This window comes from Pelodiscus sinensis, chromosome 1 (genome assembly GCF_052426305.1).
Source record: "Pelodiscus sinensis isolate ZL-2025 chromosome 1, ASM5242630v1, whole genome shotgun sequence".
Classification (NCBI taxonomy): domain Eukaryota; kingdom Metazoa; phylum Chordata; order Testudines; family Trionychidae; genus Pelodiscus; species Pelodiscus sinensis.
The window spans coordinates 352,615,964-352,633,696 of NC_143052.1; the positions used below are offsets into that span (position 1 = coordinate 352,615,964).

General features: G+C 45.3%; 2 protein-coding genes across 2 annotated transcripts; both read right to left on the minus strand.

The window, feature by feature from the left end:
* Window positions 1–255: 255 nt before the first annotated feature.
* Window positions 256–1,209, minus strand: LOC102451815 (olfactory receptor 52E2-like). Its single transcript, XM_014571865.4, has one exon. It carries the CDS (start codon window positions 1,207–1,209, stop codon window positions 256–258), a length of 954 nt encoding a protein of 317 aa, XP_014427351.3.
* Window positions 1,210–14,818: 13,609 nt separating this feature from the next.
* Window positions 14,819–15,757, minus strand: LOC102447017 (olfactory receptor 52E8-like). The gene has a single exon (XM_006130952.3). The coding sequence runs from the start codon at window positions 15,755–15,757 to the stop codon at window positions 14,819–14,821; it is 939 nt and encodes a 312-aa protein (XP_006131014.3).
* Between the last annotated feature and the right edge of the window lie 1,976 nt (window positions 15,758–17,733).

The window sequence follows — 17,733 nt, forward strand, 5'->3', positions numbered from 1 at the left end:
TAAACACTACTGCTCTGATTGTCTTAGAAAGGCCAGCTGATGGCATATGTGGTGGTAGAGGCTGATTGGTGACACTGAAGGAGCACAGGTGATGGTGAGAAAGAGGGAATGTAGCAATGGGAGAGCAGTGTTTGGTGAAGGAGGGATAGGTATTGAGTGAGATGAATTTCTCAGACTGTGAACTTCCAGTTATGAGCTCAGACAAAGTGGGACAAAGCATAAATTCTTTATCCTTCTTCTTACACAGGTATAAAGTTAGTGGCCACAGGTGATCACCTTCTGCAGGTGTTTGCCCACTTTCTCATGAAGCTCTTTGGTTTTCACGCCATAAATGATGGGGTTGAGCATGGGGGGGATGATGAAATAAAGGTTGGCTAAAAGGGTGTGAACATGGGGGGCGATGCCCTCACCGAATCGGTGGGTCAGGTTGGAGAAGAGGCTGCAACTGTAAGAAATGAACATCACACAGAGGTGAGCAGTGCAGGTGTTGAGGGCTTTCTGGTGGTTTTTCTTGGAGGAGATTCTGAGGACTGCCCTGAGGATCAGACTGTAGGACAGGACAACGAGCATCACATCAAACATGATGACTACAAATGTTATCACTAAGCCGTAAGTCCTGTTAACTGTGATGTTGCCACAAGACATCTTAGCTACAGCCATGTGCTCACAGAATGTATTTGGAATAGTGTGGTTGGCACAGAATGGCAGCCTGCTCAGGAGTATAGGTCCCGGCAAAGTGAAGAAAACAGCTCTTAATAAACCTACCAGTCCTATCTTAGCTGTCCGTGTGTTGCTGAGGATGGTGGCGTATCTCAGAGGGTTACATATGGCCACGTAGCGATCGAAGGCCATTGCCACGAGGATGGCTGAGTACATAATAGAAAGCATGTGAACGAAGAACATCTGGGTGTAGCAGCCTCCCACCGTAATGGCTTTCATATTGAACCAGAATATGCACAGGGCCTTTGGTGTGATGGAGGTAGACATGCCGATGTCTGTGAGGTCCAGCATGCAGAGCAGCAGATACATCGGCTTGTGCAGAGACTGCTCTTTGCCTACAATAAACAGAACCATGAAATTTCCCAAGAGGCTGGTAATGTAGCATGCACAGAAAGGGATGCCGATCCAGATGTGGGCAGCTTCCAGGCCAGGGATGCCCATTAGGATGAATGTTGATGGGTCCGACGGGGTGAGATTGAAAGGTGCCATGAGGTGGTTGATGCATCAGCCAGGGTCAGCAATGCTCACGATGCCTGAGAAGGGAAAAGCAGTGTGAGGAAAGGGGCTACATTCTTCATTACAAATAGTATGATGAACATTTCCGTTGTTAATAATCTAGAAAGGGGACAGAGTAGTTTGCTGACATCATTTGCAGAGGGGAGCAGATTATTTAGGCCACAGTAAAGTCCAGAGAACTCCTCAGAGGAACTAACCAAGGGTGTGTCTAGACTACATGCCTCCTTCGACGGAGGCATGTAGATTAGCCAGATCGGAAGAGGGAAATGAAGCCGCGATTAAAATAATCGCGGCTTCATTTAAATTTAAATGGCTGCCCCGATCTGCCGATCAGCTGTTTGTCGGCAGATCGGGGGAGTCTGGACGCGATGCCCCGACAAAGAAGCCTTTCTTCATCGACACAGGTAAGCCTGGTTTCACGAGGCTTACCTGTGTCGATGAAGAAAGGCTTCTTTGTCGGGGCATCGCGTCCAGACTCCCCCGATCTGCCGACAAACAGCTGATCGGCAGATCGGGGCAGCCATTTAAATTTAAATGAAGCCGCGATTATTTTAATCGCGGCTTCATTTCCCTCTTCCGATCTGGCTAATCTACATGCCTCCGTCGAAGGAGGCATGTAGTCTAGACACACCCCAAGCCAGAGAAATGGGCAGCCTGACATGTCGTCATTCAGGCGGGGTCATCCTGCTGGGTTCCTGACAGGTCCTCTACTCTGTCCATGATGATAAACTTTTGGCACCCTTCTCACACAGGACATGGCAGAAGAGGATGGTTTCGGGCCCAGACAAGGAGAACTCTTAGGCTGTGTCTACATTGGCGTGATCTTGCGCAAAAGCGGCCTGTCTACACTGTCTACACTGGCCGTGAGTTCTTGCGCAAGTACACTAACGTTCTAATGTATGAAATCAGTGCTTCTTGTGCAAGAACTCTGATGATCCTACTCAGGAATAAGCCCTCTTGCGCAACTGTTCTTGCAGAAGAGGCCAGTGTAGACAGGCAACATGAATTTCTTGCGCAAGAAAGCCCTGTGGTTAAAATGCCCATCAGATATTTCTTGCGCAAGAGAGCGTCTACACTGGCATGGATGCTCTTGCACAAAAGCACATCTCTTGTGCAAACGCACATGCCAGTGTAGACGCTCTCTTCTGGAAGAGTTTTTGCACAAGAACCCTTCCGCAAAAGAGTTCTTGTGCAAGATCATGCCAGTGTAGACGTAGCCAGTTATAGTTAGAGAGGTGGGAGAGACTGGGATTGTTCATAAACAAAGGAAAGGAATAAGAGATATGAGAACAGACTATATATTACTGACTGGTGGAGAATAGAGCATGTGGTCTCCCAGTCTCATAACACGAGTTGGAGAGGGCAGTCAATTAAACTGAAACATAGAAAATTCAAAACTTATAAAAAAGAATACTTTCTTTACTCAATGCCTATCTAGACCAGGGAACTCATTGCCACAAGAGGCAGTCAATGCCACTAGAAAACAGCAAATCATTAAGAGTTTGGGTATTTTCCCTAACCCTAACCCTAGTAGTATCGAAATACACTAGTAGGCCCAATTTAATTTTACCTCTTAGGTTTTAGGGTGACACCTTTAGGACAGTTAAATCACCCCTCCACCTACCTATCACTGGCTTTCTTACCTCTTCTTCTGCAGCACATGGAGATGTCCTTTTCACAACAAGGACTCTGGGCTAGATGGACCATAGGCTGTCTGATGCACAATGGGAATGTTATATTTTAAAGGAGCCAAGTTCCTCCCCCCCCATGGAAAGACTCTATCATGTTGGGCTTTAACTTTGTACTCAACAGAATTGACACGGAGGGCACAAGGTTCTTGGTATTGACGGCAATAGGTCTGCACCTCTGTTACTTCCTTTGTTTCTTTTGGGGATACATTTTCTAGCAGATACTCACCTTTTGCTGAGGCTTTCTCTTCACAAGCAATTGGGTGTTAAATCTTTTGTAGCTCACAGGTGTTTAACGACTGCCTCAAGACAATATAAGAACGGTCACACTGTGTCAGATCAAAGGTCCATCTAACCCAGTATCCTGTCTGCCAACAGTGACCAATGCCAGATACCCCAGAGGGAATGAACTGAACAGGTAATTATCAAGTGATCCCACCACTATCACCCATTCCCAGCCTCTGACAAACAGAGGCTGGGAACACCATTCCTACTCATCCTGGATAATAGCCATTGATGGACCTAACCTCCATGAATTTTGGTAGCTCTTATTTGAACCCTGTTATAGTCCTGGCCTTCATAGTATCCACTCGCAAGGAGTTCCACAGGTTGACTATGTGCTGCTCAAATAAATACTTCCTTTTGTTTCTTTTAAACTGGCTACCTATTAATAGCATTTGGTGGCCCCTAGTATTAAGTTATGGGAACAAATAAATAGCATTTAAGCATTTACTTTTCCACTTTATCCATACCTGTATTGATTATATAGACCTCTATCGTATCTTCCTTTAGTCTCCTCTTTTCTAAGCTGAAAAGTCCCAGTCTCTTTAATCTCTCTTCATATGATAGTCTTTCCAGAAACCTTTCCAGTTTACACTGTCTGACTGTGGTGACATAGCTGTGTCGAGACAGCTGGGGGGCTAACAGCTATCATGTGGACATATTCTAAGATTTAAGTCACCGGTGCTAATTGACAAGTGCAAACAGAGGCCTATGTCATTGGCTGAAATGCTGCCTCTGAGGCTGTGGGAGCCGGGGGTGGCTGGGGAGCATGGGGAAGAGACTGACAATCAGTACACTGCTGAAGTGGGGATAGACAGAACTTTCTTTGTGCAAGAGGGCTTTTGCCCGAACGGGAGCAGCACAGTATTTCTGCAAGAACACTGACGATCTTACATGAGATCGAGGAGTCCTGTGGCACCTTATAGACTAACTGAAGTGTAGGAGCATAAGCTTTCGTGGGCAAAGCTTATGCTCCTACACTTCAGTTAGTCTATAAGGTGCCACAGGACTCCTCGTCGCTTTTGCAGATTCAGACTAACACGGCTACCCCTCTGATACTTTACATGAGATCGTCAGTGTTCTTGCGGAAATTCAAGCGGCCAGTGTAGACAGCTGGTAAGGTTTTCCGCAAAATCATTTGATTTTGTGGAAAAACTTGCCAGTCTAGACACAGTCTAAATGTTCTGAATTCCAGCAACTCATTTGCCAGTTCGTCTTTGGCTCCCCATCCTTAGAGGCCACGGGTGACTCCAGATGCAGTCACAGGAGGCTCACCATCAGAGTAACTCAGGGTATTGACTTAATTCTCCATATCTGGATTGAGGATGAACTCCTCCTGCCATTGATCTCCATGGGACTAGAGTCAGCCTTCTTATGCTGCTTCCACTCCTGGCTGTGAAAATTCTGGCTTCAGGTCTTCTTATGAAGAGGGCTAGACTCTTAAAGTACAGACAGAGTCTGCTAGTAATAGCGATGTAGCTGTGTTAGTCTGATCTAGCTAAAACAAACAGAAAAACTATGTAGCACTTTAAAGACTAACAAGACCCACTTAGTCTTTAAAGAGTCTGTTGAAACTCTCAGTTTCTGTGGGGTTCTGAGATTGGGCATAAAATATGGTGATTTCAAAATACTGTGGCCTTGAGTTTGCTCTCAGGGAGGCCGGTGTCCATCTGGAGTGACCCAGTGTGGGCAAGAAAGTAAGACCAGAAGCTAGCCAGTGTGGAATGTAGGTAGGAATTTCAAACTGGGACAAAGGAATTTTTGGGGTTTTCCCTCTCCTTTGTCTCTGGGCAGTTTTCTCCAGCTATTGAGGGGGACAGAGATTATGTCTCCCTCTCCAAGAAAAGACGTCTTCTTCACTTTCTGTAAGTAGGGTAAAGTATAGATAAATCTAGATGCTCTTTTCCACAAATGCTTTTAACGGAAAAACTTTCTAAACTGCTCCACACCACAGGCTACAAGAGCAACTACCTCAACACACCGAATAATATTGTTAACCTCTCCACCTACAAACTCAATACAGCAGAAGATTCTGTCTTATCCCGGGGTCTCTCTTTCTGCCCTTCGTCCCCCACAAACAGGATACAATTTTGTGGTTTTATTGTTTTATGGTTTGGGTATGGGATCTACTGTCTGTGTACTTTTTAAAAGATGTTTTGGCTTTTTTTTGTAACTAAGTTCTAGGCCCATGGAGTTTCTCCATGAGTATATTATTGGTTACTTTTCCATCTAGCCATTATGCTTGCAACAGGAAGATTGTGGTGATAATAAAAGTTTTCTCCTTTCTTTTTATTAACCTGGTACGGGTTACTTGTGTCCTGGGGTTTTTACTTTAGGGGTGAGATTTCCCCAAATGGTCTCTCCCCTGGTTTCTTTATTAATTTAGGTGGTGGCAGCAGAAGTTTTATTCCCAAAATCTAGGTTTTTAAGATTTTGGGGGGAAGTTTTATACCAAAGCCTGGTAGACAAGGTTTTGGGGTAATTGCTGGCCCCCACTTCTGCATTGATCATGCCAGACTGGGGAAGGAGGCATGAAAAGGTTTATGCTACATCCACGAAATCAAGCTCCAGATCAACTACAGCAGTGTCAACCTTCCATGTAGTGTAGACCACCCTCCTAGAGTCTACCAAGGATATAGTATTATAAAGACTATTTCCCAGACATCTAACAGAATGGGAAATGCAGGCTGATATATACAAACAGATTGAATAGTCTGGGTCTGTTCAGAGAATAGAGAAAGAAGGTGACATATGATAGAGGTGAGAAAAAATAAATAATCAAACTGTTTACATTCAAGTGGACAATCAGATAATAGTCCCCAGCCTTTAATATCTATAGATACTTAGTGCTTCAAAAGAATTTCTTCCCCAATGCTGAGAAAATTTATCAGCAAAACTGATTGGGAAGAAAAATTTCAGAAGAAAAATATGAATGAGAACTCTTCTTTAAGAAGCAGCCATTGCTTTACTTAAAAAAAAACCAAGATTCCACATGGATTATCCACAATGGATAATTTTGGCTAAAAACCTGGTTCAGCGGCAAAGTGAAGGTAGCTATTACATGAGGAAAAAGCAATGGATAATGAGAAAGAGCGGGGGCGGGGGGAAGGAATACATCAGGTATGAAAGTTATGAAAGTTGATAATAGACTTTGAAGACAAAAGGGGAAAATCCATGTTTGGTAGCGCTATGGATCAGAAGTGGAGGTTATTATGTACATTCAGAACAAACAAAATACAGTTAACTTCCGATAATCCGGTACCTTAAGGACCCAGGGGGTGCCGGATTATCAGATATGCTGGATTATTGAAAGGGGGGCTATGAAGGGTCTGGGGTGTGGGGGATGCCATCTCAGACCCCTCATAGCCCCCCCTTCCGATAGTCCAGCTCTGCCCCAGGCATCCCCGATTCAGCCACTGCTGAAACTGACCAGCGGTTGACCAGAATCAGCCACTGGTCAGTTTCAGCAGCGGCTGAATCGGGATGCCTGGGGCAGAGCAGCGGGGGTGCTGCCGGGTTGGTCCTGCAGCCCTGAGGCGCAGCGCTATGGGACCAACCCGGCAGCACCCCAGCTTCTCTGCCCCCGGCTTCTCCAATTCAGCTGCTGGTCCGTTTCAGCAGCGGCTGAATCGGGGAAGCCGGGCGCAGAGCAGCTCCAATTGTCCGGCTGCCTGGAGCACTTCCAGGTTCCCGATGGTGCCAGACCGTCAGGAGTGCCAGAGCATTGGATGCCAGACCAATGGAGTTTTACTGTATTAGAAAAGATTTAGGCCAATTCCTAGAGAGTGAAAGGAAAGTTGTTACTGCTGCAGACAGGGCAGATGTGTTGAAGAAACAGGTGTTTTTTCTGCATTTGGAAAGAAGCTACATGAGGTACTCATATCGCATGCTGGCTTGACCAGCTGGAATCGAGAGGAACAGAAGGGGGTAAAACTTGTACCTGGATGTGGTCCTTTGTCTTAAGTGTACACATAGACTTAGAGCTCTTTAAAGATTAAGCTGTCACTTGGTACCATTATTTCTATTTTCTATCTTTATTTTCTTTGTAACCATTTTTAAGATCTATATTTGCTAGCAGTTAAGAAACAGAGCAATAGCCATTGTAACTATAAGATCTGTATTTGCTAGCAGTTAAGAAATAGAGCAATAGCCATTGTAACCATATGCTTTTATAAGTCTTTTTAATAAACCTGTAACTGTTTATGCTTTAACCTGACTCCTTCAGTTGCTATAACAGAACCAAGCACAATTTAAAAGAACTTCAGCCGGTCATAAGGGACAGATATAGGAAGAGCTTGGGCGTTTGGATCGTGTCGCTCCCAGGTGACAGATCCGTTGGGGAATCTCTCAGTCTTCCTTAGACTGCCCGCTGCGCAGGGATCCTGTATCCTAGCAGCTAAAATCTGAGATGTAATAAGCTCTTTTTATAAATACAGGGGCATCTGTCAGCCTGTTGGCTGCCCTCTGTGATGGGACCCCGGTCCTAGCAGTAAAGGCATGGGCGTTAAACCTGTTCTTGGAAACACACACACACACACTGCCTTGACCGTCGGCTGACAGGAGGTGGTGGAATCTCCATTCCTAGAGGTTTTTAAGTCCTGGCTTGCCAAAGCCCTGTCTGGGATGATTTACTTGGGGTTGGTCCTGCTTTCAGCAGGGGTTTAGATTCCATGATCTCCTGAGGTCTCTTCCACCCCTAGGACTGTAAGATTTATTATGAGAAGACCTCATTTTCAGTTGCTTATGTCTGCCTTGTGATGTTAAATGGCTGTGCAGAGAGAAAAGGTAGGGGAACTCCTCAGCGAGAGATGAGTACCTGTGAATTCTGAGATGGACGTGTCTTCCCTGGGAATCCCTTCCCTGGGAATCCCACTCAGGGAGCCGTGTCCTGCACCTCTCTCAGCCCAGCATCTTCAGAAGCATCCCGTTCTGGGAGCCGTCACCGGGATGTGCACGGTTTATGATATAGCTCTGTGTAATCCCAGCGGAAATTGCCCAGCCTCTAACACAGACACGGCATCTGAATGTCAACAGGCTGGACAGAAGCTGTCTGCTCCTCTGTGGTCTTTATCCATCTTTCGGAGTAAACAGCAATTAAGGGACCTTCCCAGTGGGAGAGCCAAATGTTGGACTCTGTGCTGAGTCAGGGAGGAATTGGCCACTCTGTGAGTTTTGTGTATTTCAAAATGATAGTTAATTAGGGAGAAAATGAGGGATAATGCCAAGGTCTCCTTAGGTTCTGATGCCCTGTAAATACTCAGAATTGCTGGGGAGACAGACTGACCTGGAGAAACACGCCCTTTGGACTAGGACTGTGTTTTATTGACAAGAAACCTAGCCAAGTGACTCTCAACTTGACGGATCTTGTGGTCATTGGGTGGTTCTCGTGTGGTCTGCTGTGACAACTAATGGCACAGAGCTGTAATAGACTCCCGAGGGAACACAAACAGCCAAACATCCATCAACACCCGCACCCCCTTTAAGATTTCTAGTAATGGATTTGCAGTGGTCCCTCTCCCTCTGAGACAGTGAGAGGCCACTCTGCCTCCCCATGTCACCGAGGGTTGCCTGCAATTAGGGAATTAGTCAGGAAGCCTGCAGCCTATGGCTCTGGAAAGCAGTCCAGGCAGATTAGAGGGCAGTTAGGCTCTCTAGGTAGAACTTGGGGGCCAAGAGTCAGTTCTGAGTCCTAGACCCTCTGTCAGGACAGGAGGCAAAATATCTATGGCTTGGGCCTGTGCTCTGGAGTGTTGCATCCAGTTCTGGGCTCTCCACTATGGAAAGGATGTGGGCACACTGGAGAGGGTCCAGCAGAGAAAAACCAAAATAATTAGGAGGCTGGAGCACTTGTCCTATGAGAAGAGGCTGAGGGATTTAGGCTTATTTAGTCTGCAGAAGAGAAGAGTGAGGGGGGATTTGAGAGCAGCCTTCAACTCCCTGAAGGGAGGTTCCAAAGAGGCTGGAGAGAGGCTGTTCTCAGTGGTGATGGATGGCAGAACAAGGAGCAATGATCTCAAGTTGCAATGGGGAGGTCTAGGTAGGATATTAGGAAAAACGATTTCCCTAGGAGGGTGGGGAAGCACGGGGATGGGTTCCCTAGGGAGGTGGTATAATCTCCTTCACTAGAGGTTGTTAAGTCCTGGCTTGACAAAGCCCTTTCTGGGATGGATTAGTTGGGGTTGGTCCTGCTTTGGGCAGGGGGCTGGACTCAATGGCTCCTGAGGTCTCCTCCAGCCCTAAGATTCTCTGATGCTCTGATTCAGGGCTGAGTAGCAAAGAAACAATTAGTAGCCCCAAGCCCTGAGCTAGAACAAGCCTCTAATAACTCTATGGCTCAAGCCTGTTTTCTAGTCAGAAAAGCAAGTGAGTTGGACATCCTCGCTGTGGCAGCTGGCCAACATTTTCAGGCTCCTTGGCCTGGAGAGCAGAATGACACACTGGGATGGAGTTGCAGGGATAGGGGTACGTGGGCCCTCCTGATTCCTCCACACACCAGCCAAGGGCCTTAAGAACGGTGGGGTTTCCCAATTCCTGGTCAGTGGGGAATCCAGCCAAAATATGCTGACAGGAGTTCTACACGATTCGTTGAAATTTTATGAGAGAGATGAATGTGGGGGTGCCAGGGTGTTGTTTTGGGATTCAGCCTATCACAGCAATATATGTATTGAAACAGAGCTCTGTGAAATCTAATTTTGTGTTTTTATGTAAGACATCTAGGCTGTGTCTACACTGGCATGAATTTCCAGAACTGCTTAAAACGGAATACTATTCCGTTTTCAGTTTTTCCGGAAAAGGAGCGTCTACATTGGCAGGCTGCTTTTCCGGAAAAGCCCCTTTTCTGGAAAAGCGTCTGTGGCCTATGTAGGCGCGCTTTTCTGGAAAAGAGCCCCAATCACCATTTTCGTGATCGGGGCTTTTTTCCGGAAAAGACCACTGGGCTGTCTACACTGGCCCTTTTCCGGAACAGTGTTCTGAAATAAGGACTTATGCCCGAGCGGGAGCAGAATAGTTTTTCCGAAATAGCGGCTGATTTTGTACAGTAGAGCGTCGTTGCTTTTCCGGAAATTCAAGGGCCAGTGTAGACAGCTTGCAGCTTATTCCGGAAAAGCGGCTGATTTTCTGGAATAAGTGGTCCAGTGTAGACACAGCCAAATAATATTAGGGGGCTGCCATTAATCAAACTTTGTTCCCACTCCCTGATGAGTCTAGCCCTACTCATCTATCACCATAATGCCCAAACCCGAAGAGAAGAATGACCATACTGAATCAGACCAAAGTTCCATCTACCCCAGCATCCTGTCTTTTGATAGTGGCCAGTGCCAGGTGCCTCAGTGGAAATGATCATAATGGGTAATCATCAAGTGACCCTTCCCCTGTCATTCATTTGCAGCCTTTGACAAACAGAAGCTAGGGACACCATTCCTACCCGTCCTGGCCAGTAAGTGTTGATGGACCCATACCTCCATGAATGTATCTACCGTAGTTCTTTTCTTAATTCGGTTAAAGTCCTGGTCTTCACAAGGAGTTCCGCAGGTTGACTGTGCGCTGTGTGAAGAAAAACTTCCTTTTGTTCATTTTGAACCTGCTTCCTCTTACCCGGGACTATTGCTTCCAAAGTCAAGACTGACACAGGACTGGAAGCAGTAGGAGTCATGTCACCCTACTAAGAGCTACTCCCATCAACTTCTACCAATTGGAGACAAGCTCCCAAGCTCACATAGACTTCCTAACTTGGAGAATGGTGTGTGTATTTTATGTTTAGGTAGGGTTTGGGGATTTCCGATGTCCACAGAGCCCTGTGTTCATGCCAGAGATAGCTGGTTGAAGAAGTGCCCCTGATATTTAGAGGGAAAGTAGGTTGGGGTGAGAGTGGTCCTTAGATAGCGGGGGATTTTGCTCCATGGTCTGAGCCTAATAGCAGCCTTCAACTTCCTGAAGGGAGATCCCAAAGAGGATGGAGAAAGGCTGTTCTCAAGTTACAGCGGGGACATCTATGTTGGATATTAGGAAAAACTATTTCACTAGGATGGTGGTGAAGCACTGGGATGGGTTTCCTAGGGAGGTGGTGGAAACTCCGTCCCTAGAGGTTTGTAAGTCTCTGCTGTGGTTTAAAGTAAAAAGTTTGGAAATGTGGCTAGTCCTAAGGAGGCACAGAAACAGGCAAACTATTACTAAATATCTGTTAAACTTTTATTAAAGGGCTTCTACGTATAAATTATGATTTTATCAATTTTTTACATACGTAGGCACCAAATAATTATTAGAATGACCAATAAGCAAAATGCAATACAGTAAAGAAAATTCCTTAAGGTTTCTCTAAATCCCAATAGTTGTTAACAAGGGACTAGGGATTATTAACAGTTACATTTACATCAGTGTTACTGATAAGTGATTAGTCTTATCTAAAACTTTTAACACTACTACATAACAATACCTCTAAACAATTTCAGATAACAATACTTACATTTAACAGACACACAAACTACAACAACAACAACATATTTGGTATTCGTTATGTTTGGTATACGTTACGCTCTACAGGAACTCATTTGGTTCAGTGAGTGGGAGGTGGCCCTCGGGTGATCAGTCCTTGGACCTGGCTCATATTCCGCCATCCAATGTTTATTCGGGATTTCTCAATTTGATACAGGAGGGGAAGCAGTTTTATAGAGAAAGCTTTTGCACACTTTTTGTGATAGGCTAGTAGACCCTGTCTGTTAAGTGACAGGAGTAAGGGGGTGAGATGGTTTCCTGTTTTTCCTTTTCTGCCTTATCGGGCATGGCACAGTCAGCACAACCAGCACGAAATTTACATGAACTTTTTGGGTCTGGTTTTGGTTCCTGTTCGTCGCTGATCTTTAAGTTACATAGTGTGAGGGTTTTTCATCAAGGGGAAGTTGACCTTTAGCTTGGATGGCAATACGAGCGAGAGGCCTGGCCAGCAAAGAGCCTGCTTCTACATCTGCTTGAAAAAGTCCTGGCTGGGTTGATTTAGTTGGGATTGGTCCTGCTTAGGGTAGGGGGCTGGACTTGATGACTCCTGAGGTCTCCTTCCGCTCTATGATTCTATGATTCTATGCCATTAAAATGGCCCAGAGCTCTGTCTTTTTCTGGATTTTTCAGAAATATTTCACAGAGTGACTCCTTGGGACTATTGTATGTAACCCCCTGACAAACCGATGTCAAAAGTCCCCAGTCAGATGCAAGGAGAGAGTAACAAAATGGAGATTCTCTATATGTTAGTAAGCAATGGGGAATGAAAGATGTGAAAATGTGGGCAAGATCTGATGAGAAACAGCCAAATGAAAAAGAGATGCATTCGATTGCATCATACAATGGCAGACAAGTACAGAGTGACCTTGGCTTGTAAGTGTTAATAGAATACATGATAGGAACATAAATAATAAGATTGGCCAATTTCCTGGGGTAGCCAATGGTACTCAAGCTCACCCAAAGTAAAGGTCTGAGATCCCATTCCTCACTCTCTTTACCCAGAGGCCTGCCTGAGCTCAAGCAGCCCCCTTCCACTTTCTTGTGGGGTGGAATCCCCGTAATGGTGACAGGGGTGGGCCGAGGATTCCTGGGAGACTGAACCCCCATCTCCTTCTCACATAGGCGGACAGGGGCTAAGGTCTCCCCATTCTGGAGTGCTCTCTTCATGCCAACTATCTTGCTGAACCACTGGCCACTCCGTTAAGTGGAACCCAAATATTAAAGAGCAACTACAAGAAAAATAAGTACAAAGATGTGAAAGGTTCAAGGACACAAGGAATCTCACTCCATGGGCAAGGGCCTATCACCAAAAGGTGTCTATGGCACTTGTTAAATGTTCACACAATCTGTTCCTCACATGCGCTATCCCTCATACGAAGGATCAGATCCATGCAGTAGCAGTAGCCACAAATCCTCAAGTTCTTGGTGGTACAGTCCTTCTCCCCAGCATCTCCCCTCTTGTCAGGTTCCTGTCCCCACCCCTGAAACCAGCCTTCAAAGCCCACTTGTGTGGTGATGTCTTTGTGTCCTGGCCCTCTGCCCATGGTCCCACCTTGCTCCCCCAGCTATTCATTTTGCTCAGCTGCCATGCTCCTCCCCACTGGAGCTCAGTGATGGCTCCCTGAGGTCTGTGCTGACACAGCTCCCAGTTCCCATGTGTTCCAGTTGCAGCATCTCAGCTCTGCCTCTGCCTCCAGCCCAACTCTGGCTCTTCTCTCAGTGCTGGGTCTCTGGCTCCAGCCAGCTCTGCCTTCTGGGCTCCCTCTCTGGTACTTCTGCTTCTGGCTGCTGCTGCTCAGCCTACAGCTCAGTGTGAGGCACTGCAGGTTTGCAAGATTCCTGCTGCACTGAGAGCACCAAATCACATTCAACCAAACCTAAACGTAGCCCAAACTACTTCTTGAAACAGTATCTTTTTTTTAATTAACATAGTGGTCTACACGACGTAACAAATACAAAAATTTTGTTATCTACCTAGTGGTGATTTCACTTACGTTAGATGCCTTGGGAAGAGTTTGTCCATACTAGCAACAAAGCCATGAGATGAAAATCAAATTCAGAATGAAATCCCTAATACTGGTACTTGTATCCCAATTGAGACCTGGCAGGTGTGTCAACCAACCAACCAACCATTTAATGAGGTGTAAAAATAGCCCGAAAACAGGCCAAAAATGAATATAGCGTAAAATCAGCTATCACATGAATATATTATTTATTTCTAATTGCTTTTGATTCCTCCCGTCAATGTGCACATTTTCAGTTAAAGGTACTCTTAGGCTTTAAGGGCTTGTCTATGCTACGGAGAAGATGGACATTGTCAACCTTCCAGGATTTGAATTAGCGGGTCTAGTGAACATTGAGCTAATTCAAACTGAGAGGGCATTCCTGCTGGCGCCAGTAGTCCTGCTCCTCATGAGGAGGAAGGGAAGTTGAAGGGAAAGTGTCCTTCCATTGACACTCTGTTTTGTGGACAAGCCTGATTTAAGATATTTCAACTCCAAGTACATATTAATGTCGCTGGAGTCACATGTCTTAAGTCGACCTTCCACTTTAGTGTAGACCAATCCTGAAAGATTCTCTAGCTTCATCACAAGAAGAAGGCTTCTGCTACTGGCCATACAAATACGTAGTGACCAGCACAAACATTCTTTCATTGGGGAAACGATTTTGTGTCATTCTATGTAAACTCACTCGATCGCTGTGTGTATGATACAGGAGGTCAGCATTGTATTTCCTTTCTTTGTATTTGTCCAACTGGAGGTGGTGAAGTTCTCTGAAATCGAAAATGGTCAAACACACTGTTTACACAGGGTCTAATGGAAACCCACCTTACATCAGCAAGCCACAGTATGTTCTGGTGGCCCAGAAATCAGGAAAGGCCAAGTGACAAGATGTGAGAAGGGAGGGAGTTGATGGGTGGTGCTGAAAGAGCTCAGATGATAGAGAAAGGGAACTTATAATGCTCGGTGATGGAGTGATGTTAGGTGTGAGGAGCCCCTCAGCCTCTGAACTACCACAATGCTGAGCTCAGCCCATCTGGGACAAAGCACCCTTGTTTAACGAGGTGATAGCCCTTCCCCCACTCAGCACAAAAGTTTAAAGTCAGTGGCCCCATGCAATCACCTTCTACCGATGAATTTTCCCACTTTGTCGAAAAGTTCTTTGTTTTTGACCCCATACACAATAGGGTTGAGCATAGTGGGGATGAGGAAATAGAGGTTGGCCAGTATGACGTGAATGTAAGGAGTGATGCCCTGGCCAAATCGATGTATCACAGTGGAGACTAATCCAGGAAGGTAAGACATAACCATCACAGAGAGGTGAGCTGTGCAGGTGTTGAGGGCTTTCTGGTGGGCTTCTCTGGAGGATAGTATGAAGACGGCCCTGATGATCAGACTGTAGGACAGAGCAATGAGCATTAGGTCAAACCCATGGACTAGAAACATTATCACCAAGCCGTACATACTATTGACTGTGATGTCCCCACAGGAGATCTTTGCCACAGACATGTGCTCACAGTAAGTACTGGGGATAATTCGGTTGTTACAGAACGGTAGCCTGTTCAAGAGCAAGGGAAGGGGCAGGATACAGAAAACAGCTCTTGTCAAACCAACTAGCCCCATCTTAGCTATCCGTGCATTGCTAAGGATGGTGGTGTATCTCAGAGGGTTACATATGGCCACATAGCGATCGAAGGCCATTGTTACGAGGATGGCCGAGTGCATCACAGCAGCTGCATGAAAGAAGAACGTCTGGGAGAAGCAGCCCCCCTTTATAATGTCTCTCAAATTGAACCAAAATACCCACATGGCCTTTGGAACCACACAGGTCGATGCTCCCATTTCTACAAGCGCCAGCATGCAGATCAGCAGGTACATCGGCTTGTGCAGGGTCTGCTCTTTGCCTACCACAACGAGAAGCATGCAGTTTCCCAGCAGACCAATCACATAGGACAGGAATATTGGGATGGAAATCCAGATGTGAGCAGCTTCCAGGCCAGGGATGCCCATTAGTATGAATGTTAAAGGTTCTGCAGGAGTGAGGTTGAAAGCCGCCATGAAACTGTGAACGCATCAGCCTGGCTGAGAAATGCCTGTGCAGGAAGAGAAGCAAAGCATCAAAAATACCACATATTTTCTAATATTTACCAACATAAAAAGGGGACTGAGCAGTGAAGTGACATCAACTAAAGATGCAACCAGGTTGTTTAGGTCATGGCAAAGTCCAGAGAAGTTCTCATGGGAAGGAAATCAAGCCTTGCGAATGGGCAGCATGATGTCCCATGAATTTTATGTCAGTAACTGAAATTTGTCTGCAGACTGGAGAGAAAAACTTGAGCTCTTCAAACACTTAACAAGTTTCTAATTTAACTCTATGAACTCAGGGCAGGAACCCAGGCGTGATGCTGCCCCCCATGCTTTATGAAATGGAGTCATGGATATAAATATACATAACTCAAAGGTGCTTTGAACAAATTACTTCATGCCACCTATCAATCTTTATTTCTTAATCCGCTGGATCTGTTTATCTTATTTTGGTGTGTGTATCATTCTTGGGTGGAAAATTGGACATCTGGAGTAGGGAATACTTCATGGGTTTTAAATGTATGATTGGAAGTCATCAACGGAGGCCTCAGTGTCTGGGCACTTATATGCAAATAGTCTTTTGTCCTTAAGTCTTAGCAGTGGTTGGTAGGGATGGGCCAGGTGAGACCCCATGTAATAAAGGAATCTTTAATCATTGACTCATAGGATACAAGAACTGAAAGGGACCTCAAGATTTCATCTAGTCTAGTCCCCTGCTCTCACAGCAGGACCAAGAACCGTCTAGATCATCCATGACAAATTTTTGTCTAATCTACTCTTAAATAGCTCCAATGATGGAGATTCCAAGACCTCCCTAGGCAATGTATTCCAGTGCTTAACCACACTGACAGTTAGGAAGTTTTTCCTAATCTCCAACCTAAACCTTCCTTGCTGCAGTTTAAGCCCATTGCTTTTTGTCCGTTCATCAGAGGTTAAGGAAAATATTTGTCTCCCTTCACTTTATAAAACCCTTTTAGATACCTGAAAGCTGCTATCATGTTCTTTTTCAGTCTTTCTTTTGCAAAGTAAACAAACTTAGTTCTTTCAGTCTTCCCACTTTGGTCAGATTTTCTAGACCTTTCATAATTTTTATTGCTCTTTCCTTGAACTTCTCCAGTTTGTCCACATCTTTCCTGAAATGTGTTGCCCAGAACTAGACATATCAGGCCTAATCAGGGCAGAGTAGATCAGAAGAATTATTTCTCGTGTGTTGCTTACCTCACACTTGTTAATGCCTCCCTGCTTGACCTTTGTTTTTCTAAGCAACAGTATCACACTTTAGAGTCATATTTAGCTTTTGGTCCACTATTACCTCTTGGCATGTAGATCACTGACTAAATGGCCCATCAGTCTGATTCATAATGCAGTTCTTACATTGCAAACCAGCCATGTTTCCACCATGGAAACTGACATATTCCTGCTGGACTATGACCATGAGCACAACACAGGGTGTGTCTAGACTACAGGGTTTTGTCGACAAAAGTGGACTTTTGCCGACAAAACTATACCTGCGTCCACACTGCCTTTGAGTTATGTCAACATAACGTTGACAAAACTCAGCAGTTTTGTCGACATATGTAAACCTCATTCTACGAGGAATAACGCCTTTTGTTGACAGAGTTCTGTTGACAGAAGGTGTTATTGCATGTAAACTGTCCTTGCGTCTACACTGCCATGTTGACAAAGCAGCTTGCTTTGTCGACAGAACTGAATGTAGTGTAGACGCTCTTTGTCGACAGAAGCTTTGTCGACAGTATCTGTCGACAAAACTTCTGTTGACAAAACTCTGTAGTCTAGACGTACCCACAATGTTCAGAAAAGGCACAAGAGTCTTGGTATTTAAGACTAGTGGCCTGTCCCTCTGACATTTACCGTGTTTCTTTTGATGAAAGTCTTTCTTGCAAGCTTCTAGCTTTGCCCAAGACATCAGTTAGAGTGTTTAATGTGCA

What these genes read in the sequence shown, in the direction of transcription:
- LOC102451815 (XM_014571865.4), bottom strand. Translation starts at nt 1,209, where the DNA reads ATGGCACCTTTCAATCTCACCCCGTCGGACCCATCAACATTCATCCTA.
- LOC102447017 (XM_006130952.3), bottom strand. Translation starts at nt 15,757, where the DNA reads ATGGCGGCTTTCAACCTCACTCCTGCAGAACCTTTAACATTCATACTA.